We start from the raw sequence: 23,025 nt of genomic DNA, 5'->3' as shown, positions 1-23,025 counted from the left end.
CCCTACCACTACTCAAGTGTTAAATGATATTTAAATGTGCTACATGGAATATCAAAGGTTGCAATAATCCTATTAAAATATGTAAGATTCTTTCACAACTTAATAAACTCAAACCGCCTGTTGCCTGCATACAGGAAACTCACTTATCAAGCAATGAGGCTATGAAGCTCAAATCCCTTTGGGTCAAGGATTAATTCTGTACTTGTTTCTATTTTGAACATCTATTGGCCTACCCTGCCTGATCCTACTTTTTGGACCTCTGTCAAGCAAATGATTCTTAAAAACAATTTCACTAATCTAATTATGCGTGGGGATGTTAATCAGGTCCTTGATCCGTATCTTGATCGAAAATCTAGTTGTGTATTTAAAGCTTCTAAATCCCACAAGTCCTTTGTAGGCTGCCTGGCTGAAACTGGCTTAATTGATTCCTGGAGGCTCTCCCACCCCACTCAATTTGAATATACATTTCACTCATCTCCTCACAATGCACTCCCCCACCTTGATTGTATTTTTTCCTCAAAAACACTCACCGGAACCATCATTGATTCTTTGATCTCCAACATTATAATTTCTGATCACACCCCCTGTATGCACCTCATTTAATCTAGATGATGTGAATAAGACATCTTCCTGTTGGGAATGTAAACATTTCCTATTACAAGATCCGCAGTTTATTCAGTCGGCTCAATTCTATGTTGACAATCAGGACAGTGATACTTCTATAGTGAACAATTGGGATGCGTGTAAGGCTGCACTTAGAGGCCACATTATGGCTTATTCAGGGAAAAAGAAAAAGTTGTGGAAAAAACACCTCAATGATCTTTATTCACAACTTACATTGGCTGAGAAATAGTATTACCAAAACTCCAACAATAATAATCTTTGTATTGTTATGGCCCTACGCTTTCAAAATAATAATGAGTTAACTGATCTAGCAGCAGGTACTATACTTACACATAAAACTAAAATGTACCAAACATCGAACAAAGTTGGTAAGATACTTGCCTCATATTTGAAAACAAAAAAAGAAAGGCAATATATTTCACACATTAAAGATGAATCAGGCACCTCTCATAATATTCGAGATGAAATCTTAAACTGTTTTAAAAACTTTTACAAAAGATTATATACCCCTGATATCCTTATCCCTTCTGAGAATATTGATTCATTTCTCAATAAAATTAATAGATCATACTACCCACATATTGACCTTTCTCACCTAGACAATGAAATCACATCCCTCGAGATCACCCAAGCTATTAAAGGATTAGGCAGAGGAAAAGCCCCTGGACTGGACGGCCTGTCGGCCAAATCTTTTGATATTCTAGCTCATTCCCTTTCACTAAACTGAAATCATTATTTTCCTACTTCATTTCCCAAAAATCCTCAGCGGTGTCCTCTTTTCCCAATTCTATATATTCTTTCACTGGAGCCCTTATTAGAACGCATTAGATCTAACAAAAACATACCTGGAATTATGGGTGGTGCATCACATATCAAAGTTGCAGCATATGCAGATGAAATCCTTATCCTTATCAAAATATTCAAACACCATCTCCCCAATTTGCTTAACACACTCTATCAATTTGGTCAAGTTTCGGGATATGAATTTGAGATTTTACCCCTTAATTCTTATTGTTTGAAAGATGAAATTGATGCCTTTGGTTTTAAATGTGTAGTGACTCTATCAAATATCTTGGCATTCATTTTGCTCCTACAATTCATCAAACTATTAAACTTTATGCACGCATACTGTTGGATAAACTTAAAGATCTAACTTCCAGATGGTCTCCCCTTTATCTCTCATGGTGGGGTCGTCTAGACACGATTAAAATGATGCTTTCCCCAATTATCTTATATTAGTTGCAGCTCCTTTCAGTCCCATTGCCTCTCTCCTTTTTTAAGCCTATTTATTCTGTCCTACTTCATTTTCTATGTGGTAAAGGTAAATGTAAAAGAATTGATGTTGCTCAGTTAAAGTCCTCCTTTGACAAGGGTGGGGTTAGGTTTCCAGATTTCAAATTATATCATTCGGCTTTTCTACTCAAATAATCCCGCTGTTGGTACTCATCGCCCGATATCTCAGACATCCCCTCTTGGTGTATATTGACAAAAGATGTGGTTCATCCATATATAATTACAGACCTCCTATATATTTCAGACTACTCCTCCATGGCCATATAAGATCCCCTCAAAGCCTCCATATCAGCCTTGAAGTTATTTCTTTTTCCTCACATTAAATCTCCTAACAAGAGCCTCTCCCCATTTAGTTGGAACAATAAAAACATTGTAATCAACAACAGGGCCCTATGCAGAGGATCCTGGTTGAAAAAAGGTATCAGATTAATTCAGCAAATCATAAATGGCCCTTCCATTCTGTCCTTTCAGCAATTGCAATACCTGTTTTCTGTTTCCTTTGCAGATTTTGATTTTTTTTAATAAACTTGTCAACTCGTGTCTTGATGCACTTGAGCACTTTTCAAATATCGTCCTTCACCTGATGCCTATTGACTGCTGCAGTTGACTATAATCTCTGATGTTAAGGATTCTAAATTCTATAGTATCTTCTCCTCTTTAACGTCAGTATGTTCGCTCCTCTTTACATTACTTTGGCTGCACTCTTGATGATCACACATGGTCCCTTGCATTCTCTAAAATGAAACGTATTTCTGTTTCAGCCAATATTACTCAGCATTTGTTCTTTTTCATTCACAGAGCGTTTATTACACCTGTAAAATTATGAAAATCTAAGAAAGATGCTAATGATTCGTGCTGGACATGTGGGTTTAACCCTGTCTCATATAAACACATGTTTATTGATTGTCCTTTTATTTTTAGATTTTGGCAGGACATAAAGAAATACCTTTTTCAAGATTGATGTTCCACTTTCTTTCTTGATACCTTTTTGGGTAGCCTAAGCATCAAGTCCAGCGTGTTACATGCCGCAGCCACACTTTCATTGTCATTGCGCTAAAACTCATCACAGTCAACTGGAAAACTCAAGTTGTATTTCTGTTAGAGGCTGGTGGAATAACGTTTGTCATATACAAAGAATGGAGCTATGTATGGCTAATAATCAAAATTTCATCCCCAAGTACAAAGCCAAATGGACTTTCTTTATTCGCTATCTTGACTGTTTTAATGCCTCGTTGCATGGAACATTAACTTTTGCATATATATTTACAAGTTTTTATTTTCAGCCTGTTGTAATTATTGGACTCATCTGCAGAGTATGCCGGAATCCATCCATGTTGTATTTCTACAAACTTTCTATATTGTAATTCCCTGTTATATCTCTCTTCTTTCCTTCCTTCTGTGTTCCTGTCTGAGTCGTGTTAGTCTCCCGTTTGTCTCCCCTTTCTTGTTTTGGCTATTTAACAATACATCCTCTGCAGAATAATTTGCCTCAATATTTTCTTCACTATTTGTTGCGGCTTATCAATTCTTCTAAACTTATATGAAGGATTTGTATTTAGTTCACTTTTATAGTGCACATGGTTGTATTATATACCCTTATACATTTCTACATTGTTCTAAAAATGTATCTTTGTAAAATTCTAATAAATCTATTAAAATGAAAGAACATGTTAAATTAACAGGTTTTGAAGGAATGTGTATCGTATACTCACTGGTGCCTTAAGCTCTAGGCAAAGCAATTCTCAATTGCAAGTAGTTTGGAAATACATGATTCTTAATCAAAATATATTTGCTTTTTCTTTTGAACCTCACCAGGTTTAATTATTAAAGTTATTATCTATGTTTTGTACAACTTTGAAAGAGGAATAGGACAAGAGTGAACAGGATAGTTCTTTTAATTATAAATGAATATACATTTAAGCAACTTGTCTGTCCAGGGTATCCTCCCTACAGTGCCTGACATTACAGGCAATACTATATGTAGAATGCAAATTGATACAGAAATGGAAAATAATTAGCAGGACGAAGCCAAAAGTTAGGTTAACTATCTTCGAAAAACATACTGAAATACAAAAAAAATGCAATATTCACCTGCCGTTTCCTATTGATTTCTGTGCAATATGACCGACATTAACTCCTTTGTCAATAATTTCAGCTTTAAATGGTGGGATCATGTTATGGTGGTTGGTCAGATTTGTCAATGCATGTTACTGCATTTATTCGTAATTTAACCAGCTTGTATGTCCCATGCTTTGTATTTGGAAGGAGGTTGGGTGTTTATGGTGCTTCAAAGTGTGTGCCATGGGGTGAAACAGGCATCCAATTTTAACCCCAACCCATAGCCCATATAATCTGAGGGAAATGTGGGAAGGGCAGAAGGAAACTAAATGGAAGAATACAAAAAGGCGTCACAGCGTTGAATAGAATTGCCCCTCCTCACTGGTACCACATGGCCACATGTGTGTGGGGAGGAGGGTGGCTCCGGGAATAGCTATGCACTGATAAAATGGTACAAATTCACCCACCTTGCTTATCCACTCCCACAAAGTGTGTGGGAGGAACACAAAGCCTGCAACTGCAAAGGCTTTTTCAGTTCACACAGAAATCCTAGGCCATGCAGTTAAAAACAGGCTTTAAAAGCTGCAGAGCATGGATGCTGTGATCTCGGCTTCTCCCCACCAAAGATCTTTTCAGCTGCACCCAGGCAGCTGCTACAAGGTTCAAAATGAAATCTTTGTTTCTCAGTGTGAGGAAGGAGCATATGGTCCTATGAACTTTATTGATGGGAGTTCTTGGAAGACAGATTTCCAGTGAGTGGCAGAACATGATCGTCAACACAAAAGAAGAAAAAGATAAAGCTGAGAAGTAATGATTGGTTCACAAGAGCACCGGCCTTAAGAGATCACTTTTGTTTAGATTCTCCCCTGTTAGTATGGAGTGGGCCACACTTAACTACCCTCCCACTGAAGGAACTGGGTACAGTCGTGAGGTGCCTTGCAGACTAAATCTATGGATTGCTGAGTCACCCTTTAAGGCCATGGCTTGTTCAGAGATACCCTAAATAAGGGATATGCAAGGTCCCCTCTTAGTCTACGTTGAGGGTCGCTCCATGAGTCCAAAGACTGTTAGCTCTGGATTGTGGTCAGGATTGCTCTTTCCAAATCTAAGGTCATTGCCCGCACTGCCTATGAAGCCTAATTCTTGTGGTCTCTGACCAGAGGTGCTTTGGACGGATCTATGTGATTACTACGACGCCCAGAATTCCGACGGCCGACTTTTTCTTTTTTTTTTAAACCCCCTCTACACCACATACATATATGGGGGAGACTCCTGCAGCCCTCCACACTACTATTATATCCCATACCCCTGAATTTCGGAAGTCGGAATTCTGAGGGTGACATTTTGGGCCATTACCCTATGGACTAAACTTCCTCTCCAGTGTCTAACAGGTAATTTTGGTACAGCATGCACCAGTAACAGCATTGCCAGTTCTGAGAAATAGTATTTGATACAGTTTCTCAGTACTGCCTGGGCTCACGAGAGTAGGACTAGGGTAGTCTCGAGAGTTTATGGTGCTACAACACCATTGAAGCTGAACGCTTTCAAATCCTTTGAAGCTGAACTCCTGTCACTGCATTTCCAGCCTGCTGAATCCACTGCAAGGTGAAAAAGGAGACATATTTCTATTTATTTGTTTATTTATTTTATTTTAGCATTTATAGCAGCACACCAATCCCTCAGGCATCAGGGTGCTAGTTACAGTAAGTGCGAGGTGACATTCTTCAAAGCGTAAACAGAATACCATGTGCAGGTGGTTCTTAAAAAAGCATAAACTGACAAAGCCAGGCCTCATGGTACGGGGGCTACATCAGGCATACTTATATTTGAACATCCAAATTAGGGTAAATGCAGAGTCTGGCAAAGCCACGCCTCATGGTACGGGGGTCTATATCAGACATACTGATACTTGAACAACCAAATTAGGGCAATGCAGAGTCTAGCAAAGCCACGCATCATTGTACGGGTGGCTACATCAGGCCTACAGCATTGGGTACGGGTAGGTGAATTGCGACACTGGGACACCTCCCTACAAGTGCAGGAAGTTATATCAGCACAACAGGACCAGGTAGGTAAAATGCGACATTGGAACACCTCCCTCCAACTGCAGGGGGGCTACATCAAATCAGCAGGTACAGGTAGGTAAACTGTGACATTGGAACACCTGCCTGCAAGTGCAGGGGATTGCATCAAACAGCAGTGGGGAAAGGTAAGACGAGGTGAGTGTAAAGGACCGGAAGGGGGTGTCTGTACTTCTGCTCTCTATATGGTAGAGGAGAGGCACAGAGTACCCCAGCCAAGATTCTCTATTATGGTAGCAATGGACGACCAATCAGAGCCTAGCTTCTCAGGAAGGTGATGCGGGCTGATTCTTAAGTACAGTGTAGTCCCCAAGCACCCACAAAGGAATGTCCGCACATTTATCAGTTAAAACACAGACTTAATATAATTAATATTCAAGGTTATATACAATATCACGATAACGCACTTTGTACTCGGTTATCTATAATGGCAAATATATACAGTTCTACGTGGTACCACAATTACTATTAGATCTCTTTAAAGTGCATCAAGTGTACGGTTAAAGGGCACACAAATCAAGTCGTAACGGAAACCAACAGTAGAGAAAAGAGGAAAGCAGTTGATGAGAACAATTGGCGGAAATACTGGTCACTACCATTAAACACAGCTCTGTGTGGAGATTCCCCCACCTGGGCAACCTGTAGAATAAAGATACAAGCCCAGTCCATATATTATTCACAAGAGACTTCCCAATAGTTCTGCAAGCCCAAAGTACCTGGCGTTGTAGTGTTCCTCGGCGGGGAATCAACGGCCCTTCTTGAGTGTCCTCCCTTTAAGGCAGGAGTCACGGGTCGTCGAACGTCTGACGGAGAACAGGGTGAGCTACGACGGTGAAGTGGCTGCTTCGTTCCTAGCGGTGCTCGTTGATGGGGAAGCGTAAACGTCCTGCAAGGAGGAGGCATGCGGGGCACCTCAAGGTTGATAGTTCTGGACCGCAAAGAGTAGAACAACGTAGACCCAGCAAGGGCGTCGAGTCGTCGGCATTTCTGCGGTCATTGGGTGGCCGGAAACCCACCGGCGTATGCTCCTCGGCACGTCGATGGTCTGGCCTTCTCCACCGGGATCAAGCGGGCGACGATGCGGATGAGAGCATCCTTGAATCCAGAGTTCTTAGGCAAACGGGAGCACGGCGGCTCCGGTCGGTGATGGCGGTCATCGACGGTGGCGGACAACAGTCCGGGTGCTTCTCTTTGTGATTCTGCGGCGGTCCCCGTCTCGGGTCGGCAGCCTTTCGAAGGTCTGTCTACCAGGGAGCTTTGGCAAAGGTCAGCTGGTGCACGATGGTCCCTCGTAGCTCGGGAAGAGGGTGCCTTACCAGGTCCTCTCTGGGTCAGTCCTTGGAGACATAGCAGCTTTCAGATTGATGAAGGAGAGCAACAGCAATTCTTCTCTTCCAGCAGGGCTTCAAGGTTAAGCTTCAGTTACTCCAGTTACTCGTCGTAGTGGACTTCAGCTTCTGAACACGAATTCTAGCAGTGAGAGGTCCCCAGATATACTAGTTGATCTCCCATTAATTCTGCTGGGTCACACTCGGGCAACCAATCGGTCAGAAGGACATTCATGCATGCAGGCAGCCAATCACGTGCACAGTGCATTCAGGCGATTCACTTCTCTCCAGACACTCACAACAAGTTATGTGTATTGGGATAAGTACCCAGCCATTCAACACTCCATACTGCATTCATACCAGTCTCGGGCAGGGCTGTCTCAGTCATTGTGTCAAACACCAGATACTAGACATCCACAACACAGAATGCATATTCCTCACACACTCCATTCACGCAGGTTCCACCCACAGGCGTACCCACAACATACAGTCATTGAGAAGGCTCCATCCAGTCTGGCCTGGACTTCACAACAACACCATATATGGAACTTCCACTCAACATCCGGTCAGGGGGAAGGGACAGAGTCAGGGTTTCCCAGGACTTTGGGAAAACAAGGTAACAGGCAATAGAAAGCAAGAGGCCACAGGGGCCATCTTGTTTCCTATCAGGAATCAACTGATTCCAATGGCAGGGCCTGGGTATCCCAAAATGGAGGATACTCAGGGCACCTGTTAAATTCAGCATGGAGTTGCCACCAGCCCATACCGTGCTCTGTGGGCCACACACAAGTGCCCAAAAACATACACTAGGGGCACAAGGTTGTACCCCCACCCATGGGTGCCATAAGGGTATCCCCTGGGTCTGTACACCAAACCAAAAGAGAGAGTTGCACCGCCAGGAGTCCTACATGAACTCCTGTGCGGAAAACACAACAGAACACACCATAAAAAGCAGTAAAGGACAAGGATAAGGAGGCCCTGTCCCTCCGATGCATTTCCAGCATCACAGTGAGAAACAGCCAGAATGTTGTAAAGTCATAGCAGTGCTGAGAAAGGTAGGAGGGGTGAGAGCAGAATGGTGGGCAGAGGGCCACGATGCAGGGGGAAGAGATGTTGCATATGATATGCAGATAGGTAGGAGATGTGTGGAGAGGTACAGAGAAGAATATAGCAGGAGAAATAGTGGGAAGATGTACCAAAGACAAAGGCAAATCAGCCATTAGCAAAAGTCATGTTTACCGCACGCTGATTATAGTCCCGGTGAGGACGCTCAAACGATGAAGAGTGGCCAGAGACATGTTGAAAGAACTACCAAGCGTAGGCATGAAGGATCAGAGGACCAAAGTTCGGCAGTCCCAGTAGGGGGAGGAGATCCAGCAGCCGGTTGAGGAAAGTAAGAAGTGCCGTGCAGCAGGGCAAGGGGATGAAGGAACGCTGCAGCATAGGCAGCACGGTGATAACCATCACGAAGTGTGTCATCAGAAACTGGGTATCCCTCAAATGCTGTTGTGATCTGGTGATCCCATAGAGGTAGCATGTAGAAAGGGAATAGAAAAAGGGAGCATGAGGGTCAAAGGGCAAGCAACCACTAGGGATGCGAGACTGCCAGGCAAGAGGGTGAGGAGCGGGGTGCCTCTTTGTAAAACATAATAAAAAAATAACGCCTTGTTATGGATATTGACCTCAGCCCATTCGCATTACACAGAAAACCGCATTTATAATGTTCCGACTTTCAATCAATGTCGCCGCCATTTTAAGAATCGTCTGCCACTTTGATTGCAAACTCTTGTTTCATGTTCTAAAATGGTGGACTGTGTTTTCAACTTGCATGCGAGCCGAATAACATTTGAGTTCTGTTAATGTTTAGGCTTACCGGGAGCAGACTATTTGACCAATGTAAAGAAACCTTGTAACTCGAATGAACTACCATCCAAGAGTTGTCTGCGCTCACAAGCCTCATCCTCATATAAACATTGAGACAATGGAAAACCAACTCAGATCGTGTGTTCTGGCTGAACTGCATTGTAGCGATTCTTGGAATAAGAATTACCGTGGATCAGAGAACCAACAGCATCATTGTGACTTCATGGACATGCAAAATTGTTTAATCCCTTGTATAATATTGTAATGTTTATCATATGAACTGGGCACAAACTCTAGCCAGTGACTTATTAGCTTCTAGAGAGGCTGGACAATGTTTCAAACATGGTATAAATATGTCTGCGTTTAAATGTCCAGCACTCTCACCCCTCACTGTGTCTGCTGGTACACACTGCGAGGTGTTGGGAGCCTGATAGCTATCTGTTTTGTTTTGCTTTGAAACTGTACAGTAGTAAAATATACTTGTATCTTTTCAACCTGTGATTGGCGTATTTAATTTGTGGTACTAAGCCTCGATATTTCTTTGGTCTTTCAGATGGTGCCCGAATAGGGACCCTCAAGATTGATGCCACCTCGCTGAAGAGAGGACGCAGCTATCGGACCGTGAGAAAAAGGGGGCCCCCTTTGTATGAGACACGACACCTCGACAGTACTGCACCTTCCGATCCCTGAACGGTGAGCATGCAGTCCGAGAGGGCATCTTGACGAGGGTCCGCATATCGTGGTGGGCTGTTTTGCCGAAATCGCCAACCACGAGCGTCGTCCTTTGTAATCCAATCAGGTGAGTCGTGCCCCGATTCCTCAGTATCCTGATATTCGGTTGCAGATTTGTTCTCATGAGTACAAACAACGCCAGGTAACACCAATGATCTGATATGCCAGGGAAATTGTCTGCCTGTTTCAGGGGTTTATTCCGCAGAGACAGACAATCTTTGGAATTTGGCTGACCAGCGCCACAGGAGGGGTCACCGGCATGTACTATGTACTGTAAGTACGGCATTGGTAGTATAGTATTCCACGATATTTGGCACAGACAAACTAGACATGCTTCTGAATTTCAGTGGCCATTTCATGGTAGTTTTGAGATTGCTCGTATAGAGTATTTGGAGTCAATATTGTTAAAGAAAAAGGCTAGGCCTGCAGCATTTGATATAATTCAGAATTGGAAAAAGGAAGCTATGCAGCAACTTAAGAGAAAAGAGAAACATGCACGTCGTCACATGTCTAACTCATAGAAAGCATTATTGTATGATCAACAGAAACAGTTGCAGTCTGTTAGAAACATGGATAGGGCTTTCCAACTTAGTGTACAGAAAATATATCCATCTAAAGATTTTCATGCCTCAGACAAACTAATTGATAAGCTTTTAAATGAGCATAGAACTGTAGCTACTGCACCTCCTCCCTATGTGCCTCTTCCAGCTGTGTTACCTCCTCCCGCTGTTATTCCTGTTCCTCCTGTTGTAGCTCCTCCTGCAGTTGTTGCTCCTCTTCCTGTTTTTGCTCCCCCTTCTGTCTCTCCACCCTTACCGACAATTGCTGTTCCCGTAGTTTCGTCTTTACCGCCAGCAGTAGCGTCTCCACTACCGGTTGTGTGAAATTTGTCTGAACTTTCTTTTCCAGGTGGTTCTGCTCCACTTGAAACAACTGAAGGGGTGAGTGCCAAATCAAAGATAGTGACTCGTAGTACAGTCTCTAAAGCTAGAAAGAGAGAATTGTATGCATGAGCTAAGAAATGTATAGAGAAAGGTGAACAATCAGCTGTCTTCACTACCATTTCTGACCACGAAAGTATTCCCGAACAAAATGTTTTTATTGAGGGGATTGGAATGCACTTGGCCGAAATGTGGAATGATTTGACGGACATGGATGTCCCACAAGGGTTGAGGGATTTGAATGTTTTAGCTTACTCAAGGGACACTGCAGAGAAAGTACATGAGCATGTTGAGAGGGTTTTTGAGTTGAAAAGGGAGTTAGATCGGTTACAGAATGATGAAACAGATGGTGATAGAGTGGACGCTCTGTATGTGCAAAAACGGTTTCTTCCTTCTTGTAAAGCAACGAGTGAAGAGACGCGAATTTACACAAGGGATGCACTTAGATGGATTTCAGATGTTTCGATATCTCCCATGGAAGTATATGATACTTTTAGACATTGTACTCCAGAAATGCAAAAGAAAGTGTTACAGGTAATAGTAGAGTACCTGCAGGATGAGTGTGTGAAGAAAAAGACTTGTTGTCCCGCAGATTTGATGATTATTTATAAGAGAGCATTTTCACCTGACACTGCTTTGACTACTTTGTCGCTCGATTTAGCTCTATTGCTTAATAAACGTTTGGAGTTGCCTACTTCTCAATTGCCAATGAGAGAGGTTCCTCTGACATTTGTTCCTAAAGTGGAAATTCCGGCTGATGCTGTAGCAGGCACACCAGCTACCGCTATCGAAGCTCACTATGTTTCGCAATTTGTTCATGTCCCGTTCTCTAGACAGGAAGTGAATACTATTAGACAGTCAATTCCAGACATTAGAAAAAATCCAACAGGATTTTATAAAGAAATAGAATCTGTCTTGCATTTGTCAGTTTTTACTCTGAGTGATATAGACTTATTGTTCCCTGTGATCCTACCTGCTGATTTATGGAAACAGATTAGAACTGTAGATGATCAGGCAGGGCTGGGTGACACATGGGTTAACTTGGTACGGTTAGACGGAGAAATGAAAGCTGGTGAGAGACCGCCACAGGTGATACTGACACTGCCAGACAGAATAGTTACTAAATTAAAGACTATAGTTCCAGAGAGAAGAGTAGTTTGGGACAGGCTCCCTGCCTGTACCCAGGGGAAATCTGAAGGTGCTACCGAATTGTTTAATCAGTTCGAACAAGTATTTTCAGATTTTAGCGTTCAAGATTTAAGTACCGAATCAGGAAAAAGGTGTTTGTGGACAAATTTGTGCATAGATTGTTGCCTGATATCCAATCACAAATTATTACCTCCAAAAGTGCCTGGCAAGCTAAATCACAGTCCGAAGTATTGCATATGGCTCAGTATTACAAAAATAGAGTCAATAGTGAAAAAGAGAGGATAGAAAAGAAGAAGGGAGACTTGAAAACTAAAGTATTGTTGCAACAGATAGTTAGAGGAACCAGAGGTGGAAGTACACAGTTTAGAGGTCAGTTTGCTCCACAGAGTAATGCACAGATGGGTTCTGTACACATGAAACAATGTGCTTATTGCAGAAAAGAAGGTCATTGGCGAGCACAATGCCCGATCCTTCAGCAGAGATCGAATAACACATATGGTACCATGGGTAGACGATCCAGAGGCCGCTTGGCAGTAGGGGGTCCTGGTAGAAGTCAGTTTGCTCAGAATCCACAGTCATTCTCGCAAGATAGTCAGCACCATAGTGTTGATAATAGGAATATTTTTGATAATCCTTCGACTGCCTATCTTTCTCAGGATCTCGTATTTGATGATATATTGTTCCGTTAGGACAGCCCGAAGCAGAATCTGGAGCCGGTGCCTATTCCCATCGATCAGAAAGGGCCCTGCGTAGAATTGAAGGTGGGGAATAGGAAGCATCTATTTTTGATAGATACAGGAGCACAGAAGTGTTCCATGGATCTTTTGCGGGTTACAGATATTCCACTGTCAGGGCAGAATAACATTTCTGTAGGGTTTTCCGGCATGCCAGTGGTTAGTCCGGTTTCTGAGCCGGTATCGATTTCACTGGGGCCATTCACGGATCAATGTCCATTTCTTCTAACGACAAATTGTGGTGAGAATTTGTTGGGGTTGAATCTGTTGAAGGAATTAAATGCGGTAATTCATTGTTCTTCGGATGGTGTACATTTGACGAATTCACCTCAGCCTTTACCGACTGAATTGGATAAAGTTCTGGAATATTTATGGGCAGTTGACGACAATAATGTTGGCATTTTGCAAAATGAACCTGTTAAAATAGTTTTGAAACCAGGTGTTAAATTGCCACGTATTCCACAATATAAGATTTCAGTTGATGGTGAGCAAGCTTTCAAAAGTATAGTTTCTGATTTTGTTCATCGAGGAGTGATTGAGGAAATTGCAGGAAGTTTGTGCAATAGCCCGATTTTACCGGTGTACAAGAAAGGGGATAATGTGATTCCTTTCCGTTTCATTATTGATTTATGTGCTATCAATAAGATTGTTGCTCCACAATTTCCAATTGTGCCTGATGTGACTACAATATTAATGATGATTCCAGCTTCTGCTACTCATTTTAGTGTTGTGGATCTTAAGAATGCCTTCTTTAGTATTCCCGTGCACGTTGACAGTAGATACTTGTTCGCGTTCACCCTAGGTGGACGCTCGTTTCCATTCACTCGTGTGCCACAAGGGTACAATGAGAGTCTGAGTATTTACAGTAGAGCTTTGAAGGAGCAGCTAGAGACACTTGTACATTATTGCAGTACGTTGATGATCTTCTTTTAGCTGCAGACTCAGAAGTTGCTTGCAAGGAGGGCACTTTGTTGCTGCTTATCCATCTAGCAGAGCATGGGCATAAAGCTTCATTGAAAAAGTTTCAATATTGTCGATAGGAGGTCACCTATTTAGGCTATCTCCTGTCAAAGGAGGGAAGAAGGCTGACGCCTGAATGAATAAAAAGCATCTCTAGCATGTCTGTCCCAAATACAAAGAAAGAGATCAGAGCCTTGATAGGCATGGCTTCGTACTGTAGACAGTGGATCCCAAACTTCTCATTAATGATCAAAACCAATGTTGGCATTGAGAAAGAAGGGCATTTCTTTGCCATTAACTTTGAACTTGGACCAACAAAAAGCTTTTGTTCTGCTCAAGGCTGCATTGTGTTCAGCACCAGTTTTGGGCCCACCAAATTATGACAAGGCCTTTGTGTTGTATGTGCATGAATATGATGGATGTGCTTTGGCTGTGTTAATGCAGGAACATGGGGGGAAGAATAGACCGTGCAGTTATTTTTCCTCCACGCTTGATCCTGTTGCATGCCCTTTGCTGAGATGCTTGAGAGCTGTCGCTGCTGCTGCTGCATCCGTAAAACAAAGTGAGGGTATGGTTTTAGGTCACTCTTTAATCGTGATGGTACCCCACTCCGTAGACGTTCTATTGAACAGAACGCAAACGCAACATCTTATTTCAGCACGATTAACAAGATACGAGTTGATTTTATTTGCACCGCCTATCCAAATTAAGAGATGTTGCGTATTAAATCTGGCCGAACTATTGCCTCTTCCGCAAGACATTGCTTGCAGGTACATCCACTGCTGCTTATGCCATCACTACATTAAGCACTATTGTGCAAACCAGGAGAATTTTGCATAACTCTGAGCAGGCCGCAGAGATTATTGCACTTACTCAAGCTTGTGAACTTTCCAAAGGGCTTAGAGTAAATATATTTAGAGACAACCAGTATGCCTTTGGGGTGGTTCACAACTTCGGTAGATTAATGGCAGAGAGGGGTTTCTTGACCTCACACAGAACTAAAATTCAACATGGCACTTTGATAGTTCGGCTACTCTCAGCACTTGTGCTTCCTACGCATCTAGCAATAATGAAGTGCACCGCACACCAGAAAGTAACAGATAATGTGGGGAGAGGAAACGCTTTTTCTGACAGGATAGCCAAAAAGACTGCCACCGATTTGTATTCAGAAATATATGTAAGAAAAGAAGCCACTAATAGTTGTATAATAGATGAAGGAATTGATTCGATAAAAAATATTCAAGCTGATGCCACTCCAGAAGAGCTTAAGCAATGGGCTGAGGGTTTAGCAAGCTTAGATGATGAAGGTTGTTGGATAAACAATGTCAAGAAAGGATGGATGCTACCCAATGCTTATGTCACTGCTATGGTTACGATGGCTCATGGTCCCACTCATATATGTGCTAGAAAAATTTGTAAACTGCTAGAACCTGTCTGGGTAAATGTTAACATCTCAAAGACTGCTGAGCGTTTGGCCCAAAATTGCATGATATGCTTACAGCATAATGTGGGGAAAGGTACATGAACACTGAGGGGTAGATTTGGTCCCCCCTCTGTGCCCTTTGAGGTAATACATTTCGACTTCATTGAAATGGAGTGCTGCCAAAACTACAAATATGTTGTGGTAGTCATTTGTGCCTTTAGCAAATGGGTTGAAGCTTTCCCTGTAAAATATGCCATAGCAATAACGACGGTGAAAACCATGCTTACGGAATATTTTCCTAGGTTTGGGTTGCCGAGGGTCATTTGGTCAGAGAATGGTCCACATTTTATCGCTGCTATTATCCTGCAAATATGCGCGGGATTACAGATAGATAAACGGTCCCATTCAGCCAGACACGCTCAGAGTGCCGGACTTGTAGGACGCCATAATGGTACATTGAATAATAAAATGGCTAAAGTTTGCACTAGTAGCAATTTGAAATGGCCAGATGCCTTACCAATAGCTCTATTGTCTATTTGGACAACCCCACAAACAAAAACTGGGCTCTCCCCCTATGAAATAGTGATGGGGAGGCCGGCCAATATTTGGAACATGCCCAGGCTCAAGCGAATGAAAGACGTGGAGCATTTGCTCCTTTCTGAATACTGTGACCAGTTAACTCAAAACTTGTATTTGATTTATCAACAGGTGCGAGAAGCCCTCCCAATAAAATACGAGGGGCCAGGTCACTGACTTCGACCCGGTGACTGGGTGCTCACCAAGGTTTTTGAAAGAGCATCCTGTCTCGCGCCTCGCTGGAGAGGACCGTTTCAAGTTTTGTTGGCCACACAGACCGCTGTACGAGTAGACGGCAAGAAACACTGGATACACGCGACGCACGTCAAGAGGATACCTTTTCCTCTGCCACACGATGAAGGAGAAGAGAAGGAGACTGTTTGCTCTGTTCTGCATGACAAGTCCGTTCTGATCGACATCAACGGTGTCCCAGAGATTCTTCCTGAGCCCGTGGGGCCTGGGGAGACAATTGCTTTGCCTTTGAGTTCTTCCTCTGAACTTTCTGCATCATTGAGTAATCTTGCATCTGTTTCACCACTTCCATCAGGAAACGACGACGTTTTGTTCGCAGATCACACCGTATTTGGAGCCTTGAGGTTCGATCTGCGTCCACGGTGCTAGACTTACAGCATAGCATTGGCTGTGCCCACAAGAAACCACAGTTGAGCTAGTCCCTTGCCACTCTCACTGAAATGTAAATAAGAGGCAGGGACCGGCAAAGTTACCTTCAAGCAAGATAAGCTACATGGTCAGGAGACGACTGATGAATGAACTGAAAGAGCCTGATGGAGAGACTTTCTAAACGGACTCTGAGGAACAATGTCCTTCCCTAGCTCTACTCATACGGAGCAAGCTATTGGTCGTGTGGCTAACAAATAAATCGTTCCTCAAAGATCATGGTCCTTGAAGACTCATTGTTTTCTTGTTATAATGTTAGTCGGTCTGACAGTTGTATTTTCGCTGGGGTGTGGTATTTAGAGGGGGTGCGTCCATTTGAAACTTTGTAACCAACTGAAACTGTACCCACTATGTCTTCACCTTTCGTGCATCTGCACACTCTACCTCCTAGGGATTCCCAACACAGAGTTACCACAATAACACTCTCCTATTAATCATGAATGCCACCCATGCAATTCTAAACAAAACTAATTGCTGGGTGTGTTCACATTTGCCAAAGCATGGGGAAAAAGGGTTGGGCTGGTTTATTCATCCTCTTCCTTTGACTTCTGCATGCTACGCCTCACTAAGGGCACTATTTTTTTTGTCGTTGAAATGACAGTATTTCTGGGAACTTCAATGGGACTAATGTGAATGAATTTGAAAGACGAGTCTTGACACCTTTGGGATGTTCCCTTTTTGCGAATAGGGGCAAACTCAATATTGCTTCTATTAGGCCTTCTGATAGATTTTCTAGACCTTTGAAATCGCTAATTTCTTTCAAGATGGATCCTGTAGGCAACCAGGATGCCATGCCTCCTTCCTACACTATCAATCAGAGCCCCATCTCTGTTTCCTTCTGTATATAAAGGGATGGTTCTCAGCCATGGGTACTTTTGTGGGTTGTACCAACATTACAAGCCTAACTAGTGAGGACAGACCTTTGTATGTAGGTGATACCATTTATTTTGTCTGTGGCAATGAAGCTTATCCTTGGCTACTTAGAGATTGGCAGGGTACTTGCTACTTGGGTATCTTGTTTTCAGGGGTATATGTAGCTAGCACCTCTGAGGTCTCTAGAGCTTGTCGAAGGTGGGACGAGAATGGTGATACTCCTTCGCAGGTTATGGGTGATGTACCAAAATCCTTTGTACCATTTTGAGGACAGATAATTAACTTTGAGGGTATTAGGAGACTAGCAAGAGTATTGGATCAAACCATCAACAGAACCACCGATATACTATACAACATGACGTTGGAAAAAAAAACAATCAGATTAGTGGCCCTTCAGAATAGGATGGTGTTAGACGTCATCCTAGCCTAGCCTGGTGGGGTATGTAAATTGCTGGGATCTGCGTGTTGTGTTTTCATACCTGACTCCTCCCCTACTATATTGAGGACAATGCAAAATCTGCATACCTTGAGTACGGAAGTACATGTCCCCGAGGGAAACTGGGATCTTAGTGCTTGGTTTTGGGACTGTCTACGTTCATGGGGCTGGAAGCTCTTTTCAGTCTTAGTGATCTTGGTGTTCTATTATCCTGTTGTTATTGTGTACAATGTCTTCCTGCCATATGTTCAATGTTAGGAGGATGTTGTGCGCAAACTATAGGTACATTTGGACCAAAGGTATATGCGCCAAAGGAAACTGCTAACATTTTTGTAATGAAGGATATCACTGCAAATAACAAGGGGGTCCTGGGAGACTCTCTGCCAGACATGAGTCCTGGTTACAAGAGCCTTACCCAGAGGCTTTAGCTCACTATCTTTCACAGAGGAGAAATATCCTAAACACATCAGTCTTTGTCCTGCCCTGGGGCAGACCAGCACCGAAATGCTGGGCAATTCTCCTCTGAAGTACTCTTGAAGTACTCTTGTTCAGTGAGCTAAAGAAGACTGGGCCTCAGAATCGACACGTGCAGTCAATATCTTAGTATGGGGTACCGAGAGTCCTAGTTCACACAGTTCACTGGCGGTTTAAAGAAGCTTCCCTTCACAGGGTTGAGTCTGCTGAAGAGGTTAGAGCATGGTGAGAAACCTGCGGCCGTCCAGATGTTTTGCCCTAGAACTGCAGTCCGTCCTAGTCAGCATACACAAGGATGATGGATCATGGGTGTTATAGATGAAAACATTTGTAGTGTTGCAGGTTTCCGATCATTAGCTTAGAGGATCCCAGCACCCAGGATGATGTGTGTGCAGTGTCTTGTATATTGCACTTGGTTAACATAAAACACACAACCTTTGCCATGTAGTAGTGGCCTTTTGGTCTGAGAACTCAAACAGATACACAAGGAAATCCAGTGGCAATCAATTCCCCTGAGGGGACCATTGTTAGCACCACACATGCAAATGCTCTTCTGTACGAAAGAGAAGACAGTCTCAAATTACAATTAAAGAGGTACTAAATTGGGTAATGCCAGAGGGCAACCTATCAAATACATACCTGTCTGGTTGCTTTTGTGACTTGTTCCACATCAAAATAATTTGCTTGGTTGCTTTCGTCATTGAATTTTTTAATGGCATGTCTCACGATTGGCCGCAGATCTTCACTGTTGCTGGATATGGGATATGGGCATCCAAGGCATGTGTAACGTGTAGAAAGCACCGGACCTTCCGCTGAAAGGAGAAATTCAGAGCTGCCAATCACCCAAAAAAACATGTACCATAAACTGCCAAACCTGCTCACCTCCCACCCTCATGGGAGGCATCTACCTTGGCCGAGTCCCCTTTGCTGTCTCAGTCTGTTTAATGGCCCTTTAATCCCATAGGTAAGTGCTGCACAAACTAGATTTCTAGATGTACCCTGCATGATGACATTTCACTGATGCATTACAGATGGCTGGGAGTGTCAAATACCTGATACTGGCAAACCTAGTAAATGGGCTGAATGTGGCTGCTCTTGAGGAACTGCCCTCTTGATATGAAATAACATGCAGTTTTCTGCAGAGCTGCACCTCACTATTGCACCACCTAAACAGCAGCTTTGCAGGTCATGGAAAGCAACTCACACGGGTGAGCTGTCGCATAAGTCTAAGGCTAGAGGTAAACGCATTCAGCCCTACAAGACAATACAATTATTTCAACACCTTCTAGGCCTAATGCCTGATGCACTGGCAGGCTTTCTCTTGGCCCCACACATGCAGAGTGCTGGTCACATGACTGTCACCCCCTTTTTAGCAGCCCCAACAGAGCATGCAGTGCCTACGCATCCTCAAAGGGCAAGCAACAGTGAAACCTGTTTGGGCTTGTTCTGCCCACGAAGGGCAAACCACAAACTCTGCAGCCCCTACTCCATCATGTACTGCATAGCTACCATAACCTCTGCTATCCCTGTAATCACCAATAGCATTAGATGACCTAGCTGAGGTCAGGTTCACCCTGTCCTCCTCTTGCATAACCTCATTTAGATCTGATCAATTATCACCCACTTGGTACTCCCTTCCCAGACATGCAACATGCTGCTCATAAACACTACTGATTGGACACACTACCAAATTATCAGACCTGATCACCACCGTCAACCTAGATGCTATGTTTATTACAGAGTCCTGGTTCAATGTACTACACATACCTATCCTTCCAGGATGATGGTGGCCTCATTGTCATCCACAAGAGTACGATGCCCTGCATGCTGCAAAAACACCACTATACCGCCCACAGAGTTCCTCACATGTCCCTTTCCCATCATGTAAACACAAATAAAATCATTTCACTGCATCTATCCTTCTCCATGCCACCACAAGCTTTCTGGATGACGCGACTGACGTAAAGACATTGGCTCCAATCAGCAACCCAAACATCTTCTCCAACCTCCCTGATACTGCAACTACCAAATCCCCTAAATAAGCCCTAATGGACTACATTGACACACTGGAAATCAAAGAGCACGCCACAGATGCCATACACTTAAATGACAAGTTAATCTAATCATGTGTTTATTCCGCCATTGATTTGGAGTGGTCGGCTCACATCGCCGTGCCCATCCACCTCTGGCATCAGACCCCATACAACCAGGGAAAACAGCCACCTATGAAAATTTCCCAGTGTTCCTGATGGCCACACTTTGGTCTCAGACAGCTGACACATGTCCAAAAATCGACTCCCTCCTCGCCACGTTTGATCACAGTATGACATACAATTGACATACATGTCCCACCGAAACAGTGCAGAGTCAACCCTAGACTACGCTTCCCCTTTGTGCTTTTCAGGAGCTCATGGACAACAAGCAAAGCTCTTTGGCAGGCTGAGAAACTCAGAGGCAAAAACAAATCCCAAAGCGATCTCACGCTTCTCAAACCACTGTGTAGCAGTTGCCGCAATCTCAGACCATCTGCAAAATCACTATAGCATACAGCAAGAATTACAGGGGCTGTAATCAAAAGTAGAGCCCCCTTTCAAGATTCGAAACACTGCTGCAATTGCCTTTCCGGGCAGCCACGTCCACAGCCAGGGGGAAAATGTGGCACCATTAACAGCTTCTTTACAAAACTAACGGAGGTCATCAGGAAATTTGATCACATCTTCCCCCCTTCTCAGCCCGAATCACGTTCAAGACACTCTGAATTACATTGAAGCAAGTGTTTACACAAGCACCAGCTCACATAGCTAAACATCTGTCCATCTCATTGGTAAGCCTACTCTAGAGGGTGAACCATCAAGAGACTGGATACAAGAAAATGCTGGAAAGAGGCAAGCAGGAAACCAACTTTCTCCTGTTACACTCCGCCACTGTCTAACAACACTCCATCCTATGTGTCAAGATCGCCTAAAGTTCACGAAACAACTAAATAGCCTGCAGTCCAAAAAGTTCCTCAGTTAGGCGCTCTAAACACCTATGCACTGCGACTACCTACTGGAGTTACTCATGGAGGCCAACTCGCCTAAACTGTGTCTCCAACTTTGTTCAGCATTCCAATGTTTCCCAGGTGGGTTTGCTCTTTAGATAAACCTTAAACACATTACATACATGGATACATCTCATAGAGATTTAAAAGGATCCTCCTTAGCTGTCTTCTTCTGACCACTGCTCGAGCCGTGGTCTTATTTCTTAACTATAGCAAGTTCTTTACCCTGGACTTGTTCAGGAAGCAGGCGAAGGAAAGAATCATCTTGCCTGATCTCGATTAGGTATCTCTGAAGCAACATAATTTGATCAGGAATGGTGTAGAGGATCATGTAAGGGTTCTAGTGACCCCTGTATTGGCACATACAAAGTCTGTAACATCTTAAGTCAATAGACACAGCAATGGCAAATCAATTCCAAGGATACAAACTTTCTGTATACACTTCAGTGGGATAGTCAGCATTGATGGAAAAGCTGCCACCTGGTGATGGCCTGGTCTTTGGCTAACTCTCTAATGTAGTTAATGAGGACATAAATACATAAATGTTCCTTCAGACATGTCTCATCTACCATCTGTTTTCAGCTTGGATCTCTTAAGACTACTATTCCTATTACTACTACTAAAATTACTAGAACTACTACTACTATGGCTACTGTCATTACTACCACTATTAGATCCACTGCTTCTAGCAATAGCACTGTGCCTGCGACTATTACTCCTATTATTGCTACTACTAATCCTACTATTCCTATCACTACTACTCTTATGATTACTATAACTACTATGGCTACTGTCATTACTATTACTATTAGACCCACTACTACTACCACTAGTACTGCTGCTGCCACTACTTCTACTACTGCTAATACTACTCTACTAGTCTACTACTCCTGGCATTGCTGCTACTATTACAACTACTACTAATACTGCAAGTACTACTGCTAATACTGCGAATAGTACCACTGTTACTACCACTACAATTAGTCATACTAAAACTGCTAGTACTAACACTAATACTAGCAAAGAACCTGGTCAGAACAAGGAGCACAAAGAGATATTGCTTCAAACAGAGAGGGAGGCTGAAGAAAATTGGTCCTGGATCCCGGAAGCTTTAGCGAGACAACAAGTATAGCCATTCGAGATGAAGATAACAAAAGAGAAGGAACAATTTGAGAAATTGATATCATATCAACCCGATAACCCACGAGATATAAAAATGGCTTCCTGGAACACCAGGGGGTTTAGTCACTTAACTAAACCTAGTGATGTCAACCTGGGATCTTATGACTTATTATGCCTCCAAGAAACCTGGCTGATGGGTAATCCCTATTTGTATGGGTACGATACGATAGCAGCTCAGACTTCAAGGGGGTCTATTGATAGCCCTAAAAGCAGGTTCGGGCATGAAGCTGGTGAAAATACTTTTTAAGGCTTTTTTTGCCTCACCATTTTGGTGAGTTGGACAAAGGTCCTCTCCACGACAAATAGAGGAAAGACAGAAAATCTGGTCATAATAACCTGTTCTTGGAACCCCCTTGCAATTCCAAATGGCTCTTTTATAGAGACAGTTGCTATCATAATGGATGATGCTCTCATAAACAACAGTGTCACGTATCTAGTGGTTTGCAGCGACCTGAATGCAATTTGCCTATCGCAGATAATGAGTAAGAGAGACCAAAAGCTGAACACTCCAGCAGTAAAGAGAGGGTATCTATGGTCATCATTTATGAAATTGCAGGATACGCACAAGTTAAAAACGAAT

The 23,025-nt window shown here is 43.1% G+C and overlaps 1 protein-coding gene across 2 annotated transcripts in view; it reads right to left on the bottom strand.

Annotated features, from left to right (window-relative positions):
- LOC138493249 (T-kininogen 2-like) overlaps nucleotides 1-23,025 on the bottom strand; it is a 209,602-nt gene that overhangs the window by 146,185 nt on the left and 40,392 nt on the right. For both annotated transcript variants that reach the window (XM_069620384.1, XM_069620383.1), the window contains exon 4: nucleotides 18,863-19,035. In XM_069620384.1, the coding sequence (XP_069476485.1) occupies nucleotides 18,863-19,035 (173 nt within the window). The remainder of the gene's footprint in view (nucleotides 1-18,862; nucleotides 19,036-23,025) is intronic.

This window comes from Ambystoma mexicanum, chromosome 10 (assembly GCF_040938575.1).
Source record: "Ambystoma mexicanum isolate Mex_15411 chromosome 10, UKY_AmexF1_1, whole genome shotgun sequence".
Lineage (NCBI taxonomy): Eukaryota > Metazoa > Chordata > Amphibia > Caudata > Ambystomatidae > Ambystoma > Ambystoma mexicanum.
The sequence above is the reverse complement of the archived record's forward strand: the minus strand, read 5'-3'. Positions and strand labels throughout refer to the sequence as shown.